This window comes from Corvus cornix, chromosome 1A (genome assembly GCF_000738735.6).
Source record: "Corvus cornix cornix isolate S_Up_H32 chromosome 1A, ASM73873v5, whole genome shotgun sequence".
In the NCBI taxonomy this organism is placed as follows: domain Eukaryota; kingdom Metazoa; phylum Chordata; class Aves; order Passeriformes; family Corvidae; genus Corvus; species Corvus cornix.
This window is the reverse complement of record NC_047057.1, coordinates 67,253,136-67,273,886: the sequence shown is the minus strand read 5'-3', so window position 1 is coordinate 67,273,886 and position 20,751 is coordinate 67,253,136. Positions and strand designations below refer to the sequence as shown.

The window sequence follows — 20,751 nt, the reverse complement described above, 5'->3', positions numbered from 1 at the left end:
AGATGGTATCAGCCTTTTGTCTGTGTGCTTGTTGCGAGCTTGTGAGCAGTGACTGCTCCTTAGGAAACTGGTATCAGCTGCTCCGCAGTCTTGTTTTTCCGTCTGCCCATGAACTTCTTTCTCTGGAATAGTTGCTATGGATCAGTAATAGAGATACCTGTACTAGGGAAATTAGTAGGACCAGTCACTTCAGCACCTTATTACTTGAAGATTAAAGAATGTTTTTCTCTGGTAGTGGAGTAAGTTAAGAGTTCAGTGCCAATTAGCTGTTTGACCTTTTGCCTATTCTGTGGTTTATAGGAATCTTTGTTTTTCATTGGCCTTTTTGTTCAGTATCTCCTTCAGACATTTGTTCAAGACAAATAAACAAGGGACTGGTTTTCTGCTATTGTGGGAAGCTCTACTACACTGCTGTAAAAAGAAAAAGCATGTTTTCTGCTCTCATTATTTCTGCATATCCTTTCTAAATCTTACTTGATTCTTCAACAGAATTTCTGCTTTTGATGCTCTGAAAGGCAATCTACTAATATTTATACCCTCTGCAAGCTGCTACACAATTTCTTTTCTAGCTTATTTTTTGCTTTTATATAGGCCCTACCAGGTTGGCCTCTTTTCTGCTTATTTAACTATCTTCAGGCTTTCAGAATTGCTGATTTGCTGTTAATAACTTATTTTACTCTGCCATTTAGTCATTATATTTCTGGTTTTAATTTGCATTCAGTCACTACGGTAGTTCCTTTACAGCCTTTTCTGTGCTCTCTGTTAAAGGTTGGCTTTTTAGCTTTTCATATCACACCTTTTAAAAAAAATTCCTCATTTGTGAATAGTTTATCTAATAGAACTAGGTGGAGCAGTTGTGAATTTTGGATATTGGCCCTTCCTACAAGAATTCTACATTTGTTTTTTGGATGTTGATCTCATTTCTAGTGTATTATCCAATATTCAAAACCACATTAGGGAAAATATTTGCAAAACCTTGTCACATATGTTTCCTTTACAAGTATTTTTGTATTGTAGTAGATAAACAAGATTTTTTCCCCAAATATTTTCTTCACAGGTTTTTACAGTTGCAACACAGAAATTATGCCTGGTATAAATAACTGGACACCAGAAATTCAAGTAAGGTTATTCAAAATTGAAACTTTTTGCTAAATTGTATTGAAATATGCTGTAGTAATTTAAATGTGTATTTGGAAAGATAAATTCAAAAGATACCCTTGTGACAGAAATAAAAGTAGTATTTTGGTAAGAACAATAGGGTATGAGAACCTGTTTCTTTGTTGGTTTTTTTAATGCTGTTATGTAACAAAGAACCTAATACAGAAATATGAAAGTAATTACAGTAAATATGAACTTAAAGATTTTGGCTTTTTAAAAGGCTTGGCTAGGTTTGAAGCCCCTTAAAGGAAACAGATTATTGACTGTGTTGCTTAGCTAATATATTTTGTTACTTAGTTAACATATATGTTAACATATTTTACATTATTTTCCTTCTTTATGAATTTGCGTTTAAGACACTGGATAAAATATATTGGCATATGTTGGCAAAAAAATAAACATGTTTGTTTCTAATTCAGATGTTCACAGCAGTAAGAGTGTCCAGATTAAGCAACATTAACCCAACAAATCAAACACTCAATAAGAACTTCAATGATCTCTGTGAGAATCTGTTGAAGGTAAGAAACTTATTTCAAATACTTCTTTAAGTGTTCAAATGGAAACCAAGTAAAATTCAGCTATACTGGAAATAACATGTGCCTCATCATTTTGAAAATAGACTGCAAAGTGTATGTAATTAGTTTGTGAGTTGCTATAAAGATAGGTTCAGCCTTTTTCAGTATATTAGGGATTTCCAAAGCTTTTGGAATCTGCAGGAGTCCTTTGACTGGCAGTGTACTCTAGAAATAGAAAGACGGCTCCACAGCAGATTACATCCTGTCCTGACTTTTCACACATGTAATTCTTCTTCAAGAAAAAATTAATATCATTAGATGACTTCTACTATGAAAAGAGTTTTGATCCTTAATTTCTCTGAAATAAACCACACTTTCTTTTTTTCTGAGTAACACAAAATAATATCCTGTCTTCAACAGAGTTTGTATTTTAAACTCCGGTCTATGATTCCCTGCTGTCTTTGCCATGTAAACTTTACAGTTGCTCTACCAGAGGATGAATTAGTTCAGGTAAGTGAATTGCTGCTTTTAACTTCCAGCACATAGGCATGGCCCTAGTTAACATTTGCTGCTCAGGGTAAACTGGGCTGGGATTTGATTTACTGCTATGTCTGGTGAATTCTTAGCTGGTTTTTTTCCTTATTATGTGTCTATGCAAAGAACTGCTTGTTTGCAAAATCATTTTTCAGACTGCACAAGAGATCAACTTACCTAATATGCCAAATATTTCTGATTTGCAGATTGCAGTCACAGCTGTTGCCATTACATACGACAAAAACCAAGCACTACAAGCCAATAAGGCACCTACAGAAAAATCACAGCAAAGAGGTAAATATTGTGAGGCATCTTTTCTTTTTTATCCCCAATGCCGAATGAGTCTGGATTTTAATTTCAGCTACATACACAGATCAAAGACCACAGAATATTCTGAGTTGAAAGGGACCCACAAGGATCATCAAGTCCAAATATATATATTTTTGCAGGGAGATTCTTTCAACACAGAGGTTTTTCAGAGTTAATGTACTTGACCTCCAGCAGGATGACTTACTTATCAAGTATTAGCTATTTATTTTCCATAATCGATAAATTTGTAGTACTTTCTTATTCTATCTGTGATACTACTTCAATTATTTTTCTCTAAAAGGTTAGTGTAACAGATAATGACATTTCTGTTGTATTTTGGAACATGTGGTGTAAATCATCAGAGAATACTTGTTCTTATAAGTAAAAATTTTGTCCATACTTCAAGAAGGCAGAAAATAAATTATTCTTAATACTTAAAAAAAAAAACCAACCTCCCTAAAATCCTTAAGCAGGTGAGTAATGGTTTTGGAGCTCAGTGAAGCACATGGAGGGAATGGAAGAGACTACTGTGATCTGCATATGTGACCTTGCTAATGAAGTAACATCTTATGCTAGAAATGTATGTGTGCAGTCTGGATGTGGGAATTCAGACACAACTCTGAGGATACTCAATTCTTCAGAATGGAATTAGGTAGTAGAACAGAGCCATATGTTTCTAAAACATCAGTTGTAGCTGACTTCTTCAATAATAACAGTAAAGTGTTTTCTTTCATGTGAAATAAGTGTTAATTTTTATTATGGCAGCTGACTTAGATCCAACTGCAGAATCAAATTTAAAATGCATGAATGGACTTCATTTTTTCCTAAAAACTCCAAATCCTTTTCAGTGGAACACAAGTTCTGTTCAATGTTGCAGCTGGATGTGTTGTCACACACCTCTTTCTGCAGAACTGTATCACTTTATGCACATGCTGAAAATACCTGTTCAAGTCAGACCTGACTAAATTGACTCTGCTTGTAATTACTGGCAGATCTTATTTTGCAGGTTAATTATCAATTGACCATGTTTTCTTTATTGAAGCATCTACAGACAATGAAGAACAGCTACAATTTCCCTTGGAGCTTTGCTCTGATCCCCTTTCTTCTCAACCATTCTCTCCAGCTAAAGGTCAGTTAAGGGGAAGAACGTTAAACTGTTGTTTTTTACTGATTTTGAGTTCTGCTCTTTCATGGTTGCAGAGGCTTTAAAATACGTGTATTTTCACAGGCTTTAAATGTGCTTTGCTGCCTAAACATAATGGGGTATATTTACTCATGACATCAAATTTTTTGAGAGTCACAGATGATGGCTTGGTTGATCATTCTGTCTATATTTCCTGTAGAAATTCCTGTCCTGTAGTTCTGTCTTTGCATTTAGAATATTGGAAGATGCTCCAAACCACTGGGTGTTGGGTGTCATTTGACATAATTACAAATTACCTAATAATTAGGCTTGTCTCATACTGTAAATGGCCCATATAAAATACCTCCATGATTTCTCAGCCTCACATAATTAATCTCATTGTTTTCATGCTGGGAAATACTTTATCTACCAATTACTGGTTGCATGCAAATTTCCTTTAAGTGAAAGGAGCCTAAACTTGTATAGTAAATAATCTGTACAGTGCAGCATATTGTAGCTTTTAAACAGCTGCTTTATTTTACCTGAGATAGAGCTGCATTTCAAGAATGGTTGTCACAGTTCTTCTATGATTACATTAAAAATTCAGTTCATTGAAATCAGCTGTCTTTAATTCCTTCTCCCTTGTTGGATTATCTACCAAAATGGTTACTGAGAGGAAATTAAATATCTGGGAATTACTGTAAATGTTTGAGCTCCCTTTTTTGCCTGTTAACATCAGTTGTGTAAAGAAGGGTGCCTACCACACTTACTTGTATTTTCAGTGGCCAGATTAATTTCAGCAAAAAGATCCTTACTGTTTTTTAGTTTTTTTAATGCTTAACTTTTAATTGGCTACATTTTTTATTTTAAAAAAGAGAAGATACCCAGAAATTTCTGCTGGTGTCTCTCTACCCCATTACTGGACTGTTCTCCCTGTGTGCTGGGCACTGACCAGTGGAGGGCAGCCTGTTCCCATGTATCGTTTTTCCTGATGTTGTGCTGTAGACAGAGTCTTTCAGCCAGAAAATTATTCCATCTGTCATTTCCTCATAACTTCATTGTAGTTACATTTACTTAGCAGGTTAATATATTTTTACTTTTCTGTAGGATTGTTGTTTTAAAAATATTTTTAAATATTTGTTTACAATCTTACACAGTTATTTAAAAAATAAAATATTAAAATTGCAAGGTAGATCTAGTAAAGTGAATTATTTATACTAACTCTGTTATCAAAGTACACAGTACACTATATAGAGGGTGGGTTTTTTTCATACTTGACTCTAAAATCTTTTATAAGGGTTGTAGAATCGTGGAGTAGTTTGAGTTGGAAGGGACCTTAAAGATCATCTCATTCCAACCCCTTGCCCTGGGCAGGGAAACCTTCCACTATCCCAGCTCGCTCTGAGCCCCATCCAACCTGGCCTTGAACACTTCCAGGGATGGGGCAGCCACAACTTCCCTGGGCAACCTGTGTCAGGGCCTCACCATACTCACAGGGAAGAATTCTTTCCTAATATCCAATCTAAACCTTCTCTCTGTCAGTTTGAAGCCATTCCTCCTTTACTGTCACTCCAGGCCCTTGTAAATAGTCACTCCCATCTTTCTTGGAAGATGTTGTCCTGTACTATCTGACTCTGCTTAATAGATTATCTCACCGGAATAAATTTTGTTTTATTAGAAGTCCTGGAGGGTGCAAGTTCCCACACAGGTATTCCTGCTGCTCAGAGAGGTGAGTTTCCTTAATTTAACCATCTGCCAGAACAGAATGAGCATTCTTGGGATGTTGGTATACCCTTTTTGGATGTGTCTTAATCCAGGAAGTGTTTACTACTTAACTGAGAATGCATGCTCCGGTGTGGCTTAATTATATCCTAATATTTCGATATGATTTTTAATAATAAAAGTTAGATTTGTTAATAATAACAGCCTCTCTGTCAGATACATTGATATAGCTTTATCTGACAGAAAATTAGACCCCAGAAAGAGAGCTGTTTTGCCTGTGTTAATTTGAAGTTAGCATGTGTTCCTCCCGTTTCTTCAGGGTAATGAAGAAACAGTGTTTGCAACCCCCCCCCTTTTTTTTAAAGATATGCAAACACCCCTACAACTAATACCAAAAGTCATAGCAGAAACAACTCTTATTTCTTATTGTAATGATAATGGGAGGAGTGTTGGAGGGAGGATGTTGGGGCAAGGAAGACTGTTGTGTAAAGAAAATTAATTTGTGTTTAAAACAGAGGTGTTGTTTCAGCTTGTGACTCTTATCCTCATCACCAAAGCTTTTTTTTTTCAGTCTGTAGGTTAGTTATTGATAAAGACAGTTGGGAAGTTTAAATCTTGATCAGCAGCTCTTTGTAAGGAAAAAAAAAAGCAATGAAAATTTAAAAAGGCTTAAATAAAGTTTAAAAAGCCATAACTTAAAACCTAAATTGAGATTAAAAAAACTAATCTAGCATAAGTCCTTAATGACTGTATTTGCATGTTTTTTCAGTGCTGAAGTCCCACTCAGGCAGTTGGTTCAGAGCTGGGACATCACCAGAAATTGGTACTTTGGTTTGGACAAATCCAAACCTATCCTGTAACTTTTCCTTTTAAACAGACCTGCAAAAGGATGGTTGTTCTCTCTCAGACACTAATCATTGCTTCCTCAAAAAGGAGCATTGAGATGAGCAAGAGACATCATCCATATATTTTTTTTCTGTTTTTTTTTCTTTTGTTTTTCTGTCTGTGTTTCCAGCAACGTCAGTTGATTACAGTTCCTTTGCAGACAGATGCAACAGCTGGATAGAGCTCATTAAACTGAAAGCTCAGACCATAAGGCGCGGATCAATTAAGACAAGTAGGCGGCTGTTTCTACCACATTCTGATAATCTGAGACATATCTCTGATTTCCCAGTGGTGACTTAGTGGAGTGCCCTGCCCAGCAGTAGCATTGCAGGTCACATGTAGAATGAATTACTGAGTGTGAAAACTGCCGACATTGTTCTGTAAGCTCACACAGGGTTGATCAACCAGTAGCATAAAAAGCAAAATAAAGTCTTGCTGTAATTAGTTCTCCATACATGTGTACGCCTACTAATTGTATAACATCCACTGCATGGATGTAGGTGTATGTATGATCTTGGAAAATTGGGGGTGAGAAACAGGAAGCAATCACCAAGGGGACAGTCAAGTCAATGGTCACTAAATTAGCAAGTGGTGAGTTGGTTTTTAGTAGTTCTTTGGCCACAGGTCTGACTATCTTGCTTAAATTAGCAGAGATTAATACCTGTTTTAATGGAAAATGCTGCACTGGAGAAACACAACAACTTTCACACTTCCTATAATTTGTTCCTCCAGCAGAATAAGTTTCAAAATGTTGGCACTTTTTTCTTTACCTTCACATTATAACTGATTGTTGTATGTGCAGCTGCTCGCCTCAATGTTTTCCTTTTGCAGGAATGCCACTCTTCCAAATAAATGCCATTTCAGCTTCTTGTCTCCTTTTGCATGCTTTGCATGATGATTTCCTTTCTCACATATATGGCTGAGCATCACAGGCAGCTGAATGTTGTCACCAAGCTATTTGGAAAACCAATAAGAAGAGTTTTTGTGTTTTGAGGAACAATGATGGATCTTGATAGTTATTTTCTCCTGTTTTTTTCCCATTTTTCAGCTACTTCCCTTGAAAAAGCAAGTCCATTGGCTGAGGGATACTTACGGCACCGTTCTGTCCCATCATGCACCAATTCCACTGTCTCAGTTGTTAAGATGACACCTCTTTCCTTTCTCCCTGGGGCAAAAATAACCAAATATCTTGGGATAATCAATATGTTTTTTATACGAGAAACCACTTCTTTGCGTGAGGTGAGCTGTGTGGCAAGGATTTATTTTATGTCAGGGAATAATTTTTTGTTAATTGTAAGAATCAGAGGTATTAGTTGAGGTGTGGCACAGCCAGGGAAGAATTTGTGTCACTTGTGGGAAGGTGCTGAGTGCGGAGCAAGTTCCATTGTATTGCTCTTGTCGTGGAGCACACAAAGCTGTTTTGTGTTTGGCACTGTTAGGAAGGGGTTACTTAACAATTGCCATTGCTGTTGAATTGGATAGAACACGAAACCAGTGAGTTCTTAAACAGAACTACATGGAAAAAATGGGTCTTTGACCAACAATGGTAGAAGTTGGGATCATTTGAACCCAAATTAAATGCTAAAGAAAAAAATAAATCATCCGTTCTTCTCTCATTTAGCAAGCTCAGTGATGAATTTTCACAGTGTATTTGGATTTTAAAATTCTTTGGTTAATATAACGTTGCCCATATCATAGATAATGTTATGCTAATTTTAAACATTACATTCTGTGCATTCTCTGTAACAAAACTGTGTGTGACGAGCATCAAAAATTACACTGTGGAGTCCATGACCACACAACCAGCTTAGAGGTGATGTTCAAACCATGATGTCCAGTCTGCATCTGGAAAACAAATAATCCTCTGAGCATGCCAAAATGCAAGCTATGTTCCTTATAATTTTCCTGTCCTTTCAGGAAGGAGCTGCATCTTTGCTTTTGGCCACACAAATAGAGTGTACCTCTTGCCTGGTTTGTCAGTGCTGAAGAGTGCTGTTTTTTCCTAATTACACATTGCTAAAATGACAGAGCAGATGTTAATAAAAATGATCAGGCTTCCTGAAAATGGGCTGTGAGCTCTCTAGAGAAACTTGGATCAAACATTTTGTTTGCATCTTGCAAGTTACTTTTAACTTTCCCTTTTAACTTGAGAAATCCATGTGTGAAAAGGACCGTGTCTTCAAAAGGATGTCAGAGCAGGGAAATGGTTACAGGACATTTCTGTACTAAGTGCAGATTCTGTATGTACAAATTCAATAGCTGATAAGCTTTTGTATCTGTCATAACAGATCCCAACAAGGATAGGTCATTCAAGTGTTTGATTCAGCTTTCCTTCATGAAGCTGGAATGTTGCAGAGTCCCTGGGATGCTGTTACTGCGCTCTTTCCAGCACCCAGGGGAGCTAATTTAAATTATTTCAGCTACATAGGCTGAGTCACAAACTACTCTTACTGCAGGATTGCCTTGAGTTATAATGGAGTCAGAACAGAGCAGTCATTATATCCAACTCCAGCAATGTGGTTCAGGTCCTACAAGAAAGTAATTATCAGCATTTGTGTTTGTATTGCTTTATGTTTTGCTTGTGGTAGTGCTGAAATATATACCTGAATCAAAAATTAATGATAATTTCAAGTCAGATTAATCCACAGTTGTTAGGCTTTGCTGTTTACAGGTGGGTTTTGTTACCTGTTGTCATCCAATGTTGTATTAGGTTTATAATGCATATTTTTTCCCCATCAGTTGTTGTACCTTTAAAAGACTTGGACAAAATCAAAATTCCATGAGAATTATGAATTTGTATTGAATTTTGATTTCTTGCTGCAGTTGACTTCATTCCTGCTTTATGCTGGGTTTGACAAATTATACCTGTCCTTTTTGTTTGTAAATTTTCATCCAAGATATGTTTTTTTAATGCCTTTATGAGTCTGTTCAGGGTACATTATACTTTTAGGAATGAACACAGCCCTTAGAAATTCAGCTCAGTTCAATCTCTTCTTCTACCTGCCTCTTCTGTTTCTTCTAGTGGCACACACACACACAGAAACATGTGAGAAGACTACTGGTCTTGCCTTTCACTTGAATTTTTAAATTTTATATGTATTTTGAACCAACTGTGAGTTCTGTTCTGATCAGTTTCTTTTCTCAGCATTTTCTGGGGATTTTTATTTCTTTGGTTGATTGCCTGGTTCGTGTGCAATAGGTTTTTCCCCACAATGTACTTGCTCACATTCTTTCATAAGGATTTTTAGGAAAATCCATATTTGGTTGTTTTCCTTCTCCTTTCACATTAATTTAAATTCTTCAGTTTCACACCAAAGAAGTAAAAATGCCCCACAAGCACCATCAAGTCAAAAAAATAATGAAATGAGATGGCTAGAAGTTCCTTTGGGCTTCAAGGGGGAAAATAAAATAAATAGTTTGAATAGTTCAAGTCTCTGCTCTGTCCCTTGCTTACTTTTTGAGGGATCATTTCTTTAGTGAGTGTTGAGAACTAATGACAGTCATTAATATACATGAAGTTGCAGTGATCAAAGATAATGGTCGCTCCTTACTGGGAATTTCCAGGAATTTCATAGAACCATAGAATGGTTTGGATCGGAAGGGACCTTAAAGACTCTCTTGTTCCACCCCCCTGCCATGGGCAGGGACACCTTCCAGTAGACCAGGGTGCTCCAAGCCCTGTCCCTGGCCTTGGAAACTTCCAGGGATCCAGGGGAAGCCACAGCTTCTCTGGGTGGGCAACCTGTGCCCGAGCCTCACCACCCTCATAGAGAAGAATTTCTTCCCAATATCCAATCTATACCTGTCAGTTTGAAGCCATTCCCCTTGTCCTGTCACTCCAGGCCCCTGTAAATGGTCTCTCTCCATCTGATTTGTGACCCGTTAAACAGTGAATGGCTGTTAAGTTCTCCACACCATTTAGGATTCACTAAATTTTTCAGCTGATAAATATGGAAGAGAAGCACTCAGCATCTTGTAGCTAGACTTAATATAACATGTAATGTGTATTTTTTCCATTCTAGGAGGGTGGCGTCAGTGGTTTCCTACATGCTTTTATTGCTGAAGTGTTTGCCATGGTGAGAGCTCATGTTGCAGCTCTGGGAGGGAATGCAGTTGTGTCATACATAATGAAGCAGTGTGTTTTCATGGAGAACCCAAACAAAAATCAGGTACATTAGGATGTGAAATAACAAGTGCTGTTGTGGTTTGTATGATACAAATACACATTTTATGTCTTTAAAAACTTGCAGTGCTGTAGAGCCATATCTGCACAACATTTCTTGATATCTCACGATAATGTTTTAAGAATCCAAGAGTCTTCTTGTATAACACAAAATTATGAGGATGCTTCATAAATACCCAGATGGGTAAAAGAACTGAGCTTGCTAGAGTGAAGTAAATTGCAGGAAATAGTTGCACAGTAGTGCAGAACTTGATATTTCTGATGTTGCACTGTAGGATTTCCATCCTAACTCCACATAAAAACACCTGGAGCTGCTGACGTAAAATGCTCCATTTTGTACATAAAGGGACAAACCTTAATTTGTAAACACAGTAACAGAATGTTCAGTAAATTAAATCTGTTAAAAACAGTAATGAAAGCAAGTACAGATATCCAGATATTTCATCTGTGGTGGTCTTACAACAATCCATCTGCATGTTTGGTAACACACAAGTGAGCAGATAGAAAAGAAAATGTGGCACACGTTGCCTCGCCGATAAATTCAAATAATTTGTCCTTCTGCCAATCTCTGTTGATTTTTCTGTGTAGTTATATCTAGCAGATATAAGTTAACATAAAATACGTTATTGTTTATTGTTTGGTAACTGGGTATTGGCTTCTTTTCCAGGCTCAGTGTTTGATAAATGTCAGTGGCGATGCCGTCATCTTTGTCCGTGAATCCGAGCTAGAAATGCTGCCAGTGCAGCCTTCTACAACTGCTCCTCAGCCCACAAGTTCTGCAGGAGATGTCACAACATGAAGGCAGAACAAGTGAAGTACTCTCTGCTAAATATAAAGATTATTTAAAATGTGGGAATGTTTAGGTTTGCATCTTCAAAGTCAGTATCTCTCCATGACATTAATAGCCAAAATCCAAGACAATCACTTTTTTGTTGTTGTTATCATATAACTTAACGTAAGTCAGAGTGGTGAACTGGCAGGTGTGCTCTGGTTCTTCTGTTACTCTTTCTGGCCTCTGTGAAACCAGGCAGCAAGTGAAGCACTGGTAGGAGAACATGGATTAGAATAGCAGGCATCACATGGAACTGTGGAAGGAAGGAAAAATGGTGTTGCATTTTTGAGCTGTTCAGTGGGACCATGTTAAGTTGTCATTCAGAACCATTTCTGAGTTTGAGTGTTGTCAGAGCTGATTCTCAGGTCAGGGTGGGAGGGTTGAGAAGTCTATGTTGGAAACCTTTGATGAAGAAGGGAGAGATTTGTGTGCAGGACAAGAAAACATGGGCCTGGACTCAGAAATTCCCTTACATCCTAGAGTGTGAAGAGGAAAAAGCAGTACTAAAAAGTTACAGTTTGAATTTCTGCACATTAGAAGTATTTTTTCTTGTTTTGTTGTTGTTTTTGTATTTGGGGGGTGGGGAGTGTTATTTGTTTTTTTAGTTGTCTTTTAAAAGCTGCCAGGCCACAATGCTGTGAACCTGGGCATTCCTGTGGTGGAAAAAGAAAACAACAAACCAATAGAATATAACAAAAAGTTCCAGGGTGTGTCTGGTGCTATTACAAGATGTTCACTTCAGTATTGACAAAGCAGGTCTTCTTGTTATTTAGGACTTTGTGAAAGAATTGTCCTGAGGTTCATTTTCTTAAGGCAGGATCTGTTTCAATGATGGCATAAACAGTCCCCAAAAATCAGTTGTGCAGAGGTTATTCTGCACCCTCCTTCCTGTTTAAATGCCTGGCTAACTGGAGATTGATGTATGCATGTGACAGTGGTTCCTGCGGGTTGCTTTTGTGTTCGGGGTTTTGTTTGGGGTTTTTTGTGGTTTTTGTTCTTTTCCAGTGCTGTAGCTGGGAAATAATTCCTGTCTTTGTCTACTGCAAAGACAGGAAATTTGTCATTTCCAGTAAATGTCTGAAAGGTGGTGATTATTGTAAAAAAAAAAAAAAAAAAAAGCGAACTTTGATTTGAAGATGCATTCTTACTTAATTCTGACAATATTGTACATGGAACTTGAACAAAGATGTAAACTTGAATGTAAATATTATGTTTAGTGTTGAAATTAGGCAATGGCACGATTATTTGTTAAAACTGATTATTTCATTGTAAATGAGCATGAAAATCATTCTTCCACAATAAATCTCTTTCTAAAATTCACTGTCTTACTATATGTGTATTAGGTAAATGTGTAAGCTGGATATACTAAAGATATCCCACCCCCATTCTCTCAGAGGAGTATTTTTTGTATAGAATGTTACAACCTCATCTGTATCCTGGGCTGAAATTTGTATCCTGGGCTGCATCCAAAGCCCTGTGGGCAGCAGGGGAGGGGGGGATTCTGCCCCTCTGCCCTGCTCTGCTGAGACCTCACCTGCAATCCTGCATCCAGCCCTGGGGTCCCAAAACAGGAAGGACATGGAGCTGCTGGAGTGAATCCAGAGGAGGACCAAGATAATCAGAGGGCTGGAACACCTCTGCTGTGAGGAAGGGCTGAGAGAATTGGGATTGTTGAGCATGGAGAAGAGAAGGCTTTGGGGTGACCTCATGGTGGCTTTCCAGTGCCTGAAGAGAGCCTACAAGAAAGATGGAGACTATTTACAAGGGGGTGGAGAGACAGGACAAGTGGAAATGGCTTCAAACTCACAGAGAGTTGTGGTGGCGGTAGCAGCAGACGCTGAGGTAACCAGGGAGCCAAGAAGGGCCAGGGCAACATTAGACTCATGGTGGACTGGCACTGAAGTGTAGAATCTCCCCCAAGGTTATGGAGAGTTCCCACAGTCCCTTACTGTGGTATGTAGATTATTGCTTTATGGGTGGTCAGTTGACCTTCCGCCTAGTTCTGTGTAGATCCCGTTGAATATGCATGTCCCCTAGTTATTATGTATAATGTTTTGGAAGTTTTTCTGCACCCCATTGGTTCCCTGTCCCTATTCCCACCTCCCTCCTTCCCTGGTTTGTTGCTCCCCTGTCACTCCAGGTTCTCTCCTCCCCCTAGCCCTCACCCAGTTGGTTTCTGGTGCTCTGCCTGCCCCCAAACCCCCAAGTATAAAATCCCTGAACCCGCCTCTATCAGGGCCATTTTGTTACTGGACCCTCCTGGGTGTGTTTTGGAATAAACCTCATTGGAATCTACACAAAAGGCCCCTCCCGCCTCTTTATCTCTGGTGATGCGGCTTGTTACCCATCTGGGTTCATGCTGGCACGAGGCCTCTGTGAGCAGAGCCTGGCGTTGTCGTGCTGAAGCTGAGTATCTGGGATACTAGTGGAAGCAGCCCCAACCGGGACGCTCTCCAGGAAGGACGCGGTGGCCCCCCACACCAACAGGCTAGTGCGCATCAAGAGTAGTTTACTTAGGATATCAGGAAGAAATTCCTCTCTGTGAGGGTAATGAGGCCTGACACAGGTTGCCCAGGGAAGTTGTGGCTGCCTCATCCCTGGAAGAGTTCAAGGCCAGGTTGGATGGGTCTCGGAGCAATCTGGTCTAGTGGAAGGTGTCCACTCCCAACATGCACCCAACAACCCCTGAACCCCCTCCTCAACACCTCCCCTCTCCTTCCACCAGATGAACTTTTAAAGTCCTTTCCAACCCAAACCATTCTATGATCCTGCAATTCTGGTATTTTGGAAGTTAATTATCCTTTATATTTGAAGTGTTTGAATTTGGCCCTTACATCACTAACACAGTCAATCATCTTGCTGAATTCTGTAGCTGTTGCAACCAAAGCTGCCATGAATTAATTTGCCTGTCAGTTGCAGCTATTTTGATTAGTTTGCAAGGCAGATCTTGTTCCCCATTGAAGCTAATGGCAGAATGTAAATAACTTCAAAAGGTCTTGGATCTGGCACAAAAAAGTTGTTTCCAGTGTAAGTATTCAGCATGAAATATCTGAAGTAGCACAGTTAAGTAGCTGGTTTAGATTATTTTTCCTTTTGGGGAAAAGGGAAAAAAAAGTTGCTTCTATGGAAGCATTAATGCCATCTTTTCATTTCTAGCTGTTTAAATGTCACAGCTTCCTCTAGTGTGTTTCTTTAGACATAGAGCAGCTTTCTTATCTAAAAATTTTAATTCTTCTCCAGTTATTATTCCAGAAGTGACAGACAGTTTTTTACTGTTACTAATTGGGATTTAACTTTTCTTAATTGGCCCAGCTGAATAAATGTAACCTGTAGAGAGGTGTACACTTGAGTTTCATTGATTGTCTTTTTTTTTCTTTCCTGTATAAAGAAAAGCATAAGTATGTTGCATCTGGAGAACAAGGAAGAGCCTCCGCAGATGATGCTGGTGCTCCTTGGTGGTTCTTTCCACACCTTGCTCTAACCACCTCTATTTTAGGAGCTGTGTAGTTCTTGCTAAGCTTGGAGGTGGGCAGGAATAAACTTGAAGGGAATTGTTGGCTTCGTGTTGCAGTCCAATGAGTGGTGCTTTAGGAATGAATCTTCTGGAATAACCATTTTCTCAACTAAAAGCTTGTTTTAAGAGCTGGTTGGAAAGTCCTCAGTTTGCTTTTTTTTTTCATGTTAACATTTGAGTCTGCAAAGGTGCAAAGTGAGAGCGCATCTTCCCTAGTGAATGGTGTGGGGTTGATTGTTCCCCTCTTCCCCAAGTGGAACCAAATGTTTTTCTTGGTGTTCAGCTGGAATCAAAATTTCCTTGGAAATGAATCCTGAGGGTCTGGTTCACTTTGTCAGACTGGAAGGCAGCCCTGCACCTAAAGCCTTGCTGGGGGGCAGATACATGAAAAGAGGAGCAGGACAGATGCAGGGAATTACAAACAGTTGCAAAGAGTGAGACATTAATGACTTTGAGGTTTTTGGAGAGTTCTCAGTTCCCTTTAGGTGTTCATATAAGGATGGATGGAAGTTTTGATGACTGATCTGAGTAACAAATTTTTTTTTTGCAAGGAACAACTATGCTGCTGTGGCATCTGCAGGATCCCAAAGTTTCCAGTGGCAGGAAAGACTCTCAGGGTCTTCCCCAGGCTCTCTTCCGTGCACAAGCTGGCTTTCTTCTCAGGTTTTGCGGGGAGGGGGGTGGGTTTCCAAGTGCAGGGGAGCCAGCCAGAGTAATGACACAAACACTGATACGATTTGAGCATCGTTCTCTGCTTTATTGTTTACTTACACTAACTTATATCTATTTTGCAAAGATTCATGCCCTATTCCCACAAGACAGCCTCTAAGCAGTGGGGGAACTGGCCAGTGTATAACTTTTCCAAGGATTTTCAAGGCTGCCTGCTGCCAGGTGTCTTCCAGGCCTGCCTGCAGCCTGAGGCCAGTTCGGGGGTTTTTCCACAGTAACCCTGGGTTGGCCAGACTGTCCTGGGGTATCATATGCCCCTGTTCCACAAGGAATCCCTCTACACATCCCCCATTTTCTTTTTGGGCGACCCAGGCCTGGTCAATGATCTTTTGCAGCCCTCCTTTAAGGCAAGAAAAAATACACCCAAGTATTATTAAGCCTATTATAACTACAAATAGCAATTGGCAGCCTTCTACTACCAAGGTACGCAGCCATCCGGTGATACCCAGACCCTTAAGCCAATCTCCAATAGGGTTTGTCTGTCTCCCAAAGGTTGTGCAGGCCCCTCTGGAGGTCAGAGAGGTGCTTGTGAATTGAGACAGAGTGGTCAGAGAGATTCATGCAGCACATGCCCTGGAAATCTTCACAGCCATGGCCATGGGCTAATAGTAGAAAATCAATGGCTGCTCAATTTTGTAATACTGTATGCCTAATACTAGTAACATCTATGCTTAGCTCGTCAAGCATCTGCAAAGTTATGTTTAGCTCATCCCTCACCCAGCAAGCAAGGTTATGTAATATTGCGTGAGCCCTAGCTGCTGAAGCACCAGGTAAAAACAGATGCTAGCCAAATTATGCCACAACTCCAAAAGACAGGCTCTTCATTCCTTTTACAGTTGAGCTCGGATTGAACGCGACACCCTAGTTTTAGTGCGGTGGGTGATATTTAAGACTTGATGCAGGCTTGGATGGAACAGAGTGAATTTTCCTAAGTAGCACGGTCCCCCATGTGGGCGGACCCCACATATTAAGAACTTACCACTGAGGAGGCGTTTCAGGGCTTGACCTGTGAGGTTGATTCGGTGGTAAATTGCTTCGGACTTGTAGTTTCTCAGAAACCAGTCTGCAAGAGGGTCAACAGTGGCCCAAAGGTGCTTATTAACATTTAATTGACTGGTAGTGGGAGGCTCGAATGTCATGTAACCATCCCCAGTTTGGTTTGTGGAACCCAGTAGATCTAACTCTTCTGGTGTCCCCATGGTGACATTGATGCTTTTCAAGAATGCACCTTGCCAGCAGGCATGCTGCTGCGCAGGCTTGAGTCCGATCAGCCCTGAACACTTGCCATTGTTTGTGGCGTTCCCTATCAGGGAGCTATTGTCTAGCATCCCTCGGAAGTCTTGCGGGTTAAAATATGGGACCCCAATTAAACAGGTGCGAAAAGGGTCCCCTGGCGTGGCCAGGCTCAGACACATGGAATCTTGCCCTGTTAATTCAGCTAGGGTGACCCACATGTTTTGTCTCTTTTGGATGGCTGTCAACATTGCGCGGGACCCGGTTAGGATGCTTACGAGAAGCAAACCTCTCAGAATGTTTGTGGGTCCAGCGCTGCTTTGTCGCTTTCCAGCACTCAGGGACCACCACATGCTGCCGCGGGACACGAACCTGTGTACTCTCGCCCTAACACTGCCACACTCTGTACTGCCTTCACTTGATCTAAATGGGCGGACAGCCGATCGAAGATGTCCGCCAATGCCCTTGTCTCAAGACAGTCAAAACAATTCCCCGCTCTACCTCTGTGTCTGGTGCTATACGCAAGAATTTACGCAACTCCCCTTCTTGGTTCTGCCTTCGCTGAGGGTTCCCCGACAACCACCACAAGTCACTAGCAACCACCCAGGGCGGCTGTTCCCACCGCCAGGTGGGAACACCAGGGTTCGCTATTTCCCCCGCTACGGAGAGTGGTGGACCTGGCAAGTTCTCATCCCCCTCACTCAGCCGTGTCTGCAGCCTCTCCCAAGGCTTCTCGGGACGGGGATCCCAGAGTTCCAGCTGTTGTAGTAGTGGCATCGCTTTCCTCAGGAGCCGATGCTGACTGAGCCTTCTCACTTTGGGGTCCTGTAGCATGGCACCACCTGCTGGGCACCCACCTCGGCCATTAAATAGCACTGGGCTGGGACCTTCCCACAACCCCGCTGGAGGGTTACGGTACAAAACACTTATTCCTGGAAGGGCCTGCTCGATTCCCCTACAAACTGTCTGATAATGGATTGCCACTGGAGGCTCCTCCCTAGCCCAGGCCAGAGAGAGGAAGTTCAATGTAAACAGCACTTTGCTTAGCCGCTTACTTGGTTCCATCTCTCCCCCTTTCTGTCGGTCCAGATATTCTTTTAGTGTACGATGGGCTCTCTCTACCACTGCCTGACCGGTGGAGGAGTGTGGAATCCCCGCGATATGTTCTACCCCCCACTGCTGCATAAATCTGGCTAGGCGACCGCTGGTGTATGCTGGCCCATTGTCTGTTTTGATCTTTTTGGGTACCCCCATTACTGTGAAGCAAGAGAGCAGATGCCGCTCCACATGCAATGCCTTCTCTCCTGTCTGAGCGGTAGCCCACAGGAAGTGTGAAAAGGTGTCAATTGTTACATGGACATAGCGCTGTCGTCTGAACTCAGGGATGTGCGTGTCATAGGTTAGCAAGCATAGTCCCGGAAGGGATGTCCTTGCTAAGGGGTGCTTACAGTTTCCTCTGGGAACTGATAGAACCTATCAGCTGGCCAGTTTGAATATGGACAATTCTCTAAGCCACTTAAAGTTATGACCACCTCTGTGATCCACATTTAAGAATAGGCAAACTCCCCCTCCAAGCTCTCTCTCGTTTCCGGCGCTGGGACAGGTGGCTGCGGGCCCCGTGCGGGGGCCAGTGGGCCCGGCCAGGCCCTGCTCAGGCCAGGCCGGGCCGGGCCACGGCCATCCTGAAGCCATGGACCTGTTCCAGCCGTGGAACCCCCCCACTGCCTTGCCGTGGGCACCCGGAGCGGCTCGGCTCTCCCCCTCTCCACTTCGATAAGAAAAATTCAACATTCCAGCTGCAAAGCTGCAAGGCTGAGGTGAGATTAACCCTTTTAGTGCTGTGAAGAGCTGAAAACCTGAGGGAAGAGAAACAGGAGATGCTTAAAGCTGAAAGTCTGTTGTGAAGCTATGATATATCAGAGTATCCTGTTGTAATTTCATGAAGATATGGGGGTGGAGTGTTCAACTCGTAAGCAAAAGCACCTGCACTGAGATAGGCAGATGCTGACGCAGCTGTAATTTCATGAGAAGTTTGGACAGGGAGAGATGAACCAGATGAGGACTTTTGCTCCAAACGGGAAAGGAGAAAACCTCAGTCCCTAGAGATGCTCCCAGAGATAGTCCTAAAGATGAAGATGATGAAGACCCTTTGCTCCCAGGGAAGGAGAAGGGCCTCTGTTTTTGTTTCTGAATGGCTCAACCTTAAAATTGTACCCCAAAAAACTTCAAGAGTGGACCCTCGAAAGCAGTTGCGGGAAAAGCTGCAAGTTGGGGGAAAGGACTCACACGCAGGCAGAGAGACTCCTCTTCCTAAATGGACTGAACAATATTTGGAAGTGGGCGGCTGTCTCGTTGTGATAATGTTTTCATAGCATGAGCAAGAAGAGACTTCTCTTTCTAAATGGACTGAACAAGCTTCTTATGGAAGTGGTAAACAGACTGAACATCTTAAGGGTTGTCTTTTTACATTGTCAGTGGGAGAAGGGAGGAAGGCGGGGGGAGGAGGAGAGTTCTGAAGGTGGTATAATATTTTTTTTTCTTCTTTTAGGTCTGTTAATAAACTTCTTTATATTCTTTCAAGTTTGGTGCCTGTTTTGCATTTCTCCTAATTCTTATCTCACAGCAGATAAACAGTAATGAGTATTTTGGACCAAACCACTACAGTGCGTGACGTCCATTTGCCAAAGTTCGAGGGCTTTCAGACCCTTGGGGTTAACTCCCACACCCAACCCCAGGCCGTGATGGCTACAGCGGGGACAAGCCCGCACTATGCCTTTCGCTTCTGTCAGCGGGATCTTAAACTGTCTCTGCAGGGATTTTGCATTTTGGTGGAACAAATCATGGCTACATCTGGCTTGCTCAAAAGTGTTCGCAGGCAGGAGATGCACTATGGGGGCACAGGTCACCGCCTCATCTGCACGGGCATTGCCCTCTCCCAGCCCAATGTTCCACTGGTGGCTTCGAACGTGCAGGATACAGTAGGGGTGTGTCCGTTGTTGCAGGGTGTGCCGCAATGTAATAAGCAGTCTGCCCAGATGTTCGTTGTTGGTACGCCAGATTTCTGCATCATAGATCCCTTAGGCTACTCCAATGACATATAGGGAATCACTGACTACATTCACCGGTTCCTTCGACCACTGTTGTAAGGCCCATATCACGGCGCGCAGTTCGAGTGTTTGCAAGCTGTCAGCTGGTTCTCCCGCTATGATATGAGTCTTCCAGTGGTCATTGTCTTTCCACACACAGGTGGCCTGCTTCATCTTCCTCCCCGCATCCGTGAACACTGTGCACCCTAGTACTGGCCGATCTACATTCAGCGGGCGGTCCAGCCACTCATAGCGCCCCAGCAACTGCGCCAGCCTTCCCTGTGGGCGCTTGTTATGGACCACACTGGTGAATCCGAGCAGAGCTTCTTGCAGTGCCTCTGCATCCACTGCAAGTCCACTGTCTGGACTGGTATACTGGATGTCCTCTGCCTCCCTGCCGTCCAACTCCACCACTCAGTCGTGACTCTTTTGGATTAAAAGCACCACCATCTCTACCCTGGACTGCAGTCTGAAGCATGGCTGAGTCGGTGGGAAGATCCATTCGAGAATCCGGATGTCCTCCCCCTTTTTCTTTTGCCATTGATGGATGATGGCATGTGAACCTGCTGCACTGATCAGGGTGATGAGGATGGCGAGTGGGACTCCTTCTTCTCTGCGTGATACCCATGTGTGCCGCAGCTTATCTGCGACCTTGGCGAGAGCTGCTGCTTGGTCCGGGGAGCATTCTCGATGTTCGGTAGCGTTCGTCCCGTGCAGCCATGGTAGGAATGGGGCGAGGTCGGCGTTCGTGATTCCCGCGACTCCATGGACCCATTATAGATCTCCTAGCAGCCGTTGCGTATCATGGAGTGTGGAGATTTCTGTGTGTAGCTCGATCTTTTGGGGCCTAATTTGCGAGTCTGATATGAGCCAGCCCAGGTACTTCCATGGTGCAGTCCGCTGGATCTTCTGGAGGGAGATCTCTAAT

General features: G+C 41.9%; 1 protein-coding gene across 19 annotated transcripts in view; it reads left to right on the top strand.

The window, feature by feature from the left end:
- The window catches only part of C2CD5 (C2 calcium dependent domain containing 5), a 58,943-nt gene extending 46,366 nt beyond the window's left edge, over nt 1-12,577 (top strand). For 10 of the 19 annotated variants that reach the window (XM_010404250.3, XM_010404243.3, XM_010404246.3 and 7 more), the window contains 10 exons: nt 1,058-1,119; nt 1,578-1,676; nt 2,094-2,183; nt 2,414-2,501; nt 3,559-3,645; nt 5,318-5,368; nt 6,377-6,478; nt 7,295-7,485; nt 10,269-10,415; nt 11,097-12,577. In XM_010404250.3, the coding sequence (XP_010402552.1) occupies nt 1,058-1,119; nt 1,578-1,676; nt 2,094-2,183; nt 2,414-2,501; nt 3,559-3,645; nt 5,318-5,368; nt 6,377-6,478; nt 7,295-7,485; nt 10,269-10,415; nt 11,097-11,228 (1,049 nt within the window). In that variant the 3' untranslated portion in view covers nt 11,229-12,577. Of the gene's footprint in view, nt 1-1,057; nt 1,120-1,577; nt 1,677-2,093; nt 2,184-2,413; nt 2,502-3,558; nt 3,646-5,317; nt 5,369-6,130; nt 6,185-6,376; nt 6,479-6,746; nt 6,838-7,294; nt 7,486-10,268; nt 10,416-11,096 lie in introns of those variants that run through there. The other 9 variants (XM_039570434.1, XM_010404241.3, XM_039570435.1 and 6 more) reach the window with 4 other exon arrangements.
- Nucleotides 12,578-20,751: the final 8,174 nt, after the last annotated feature.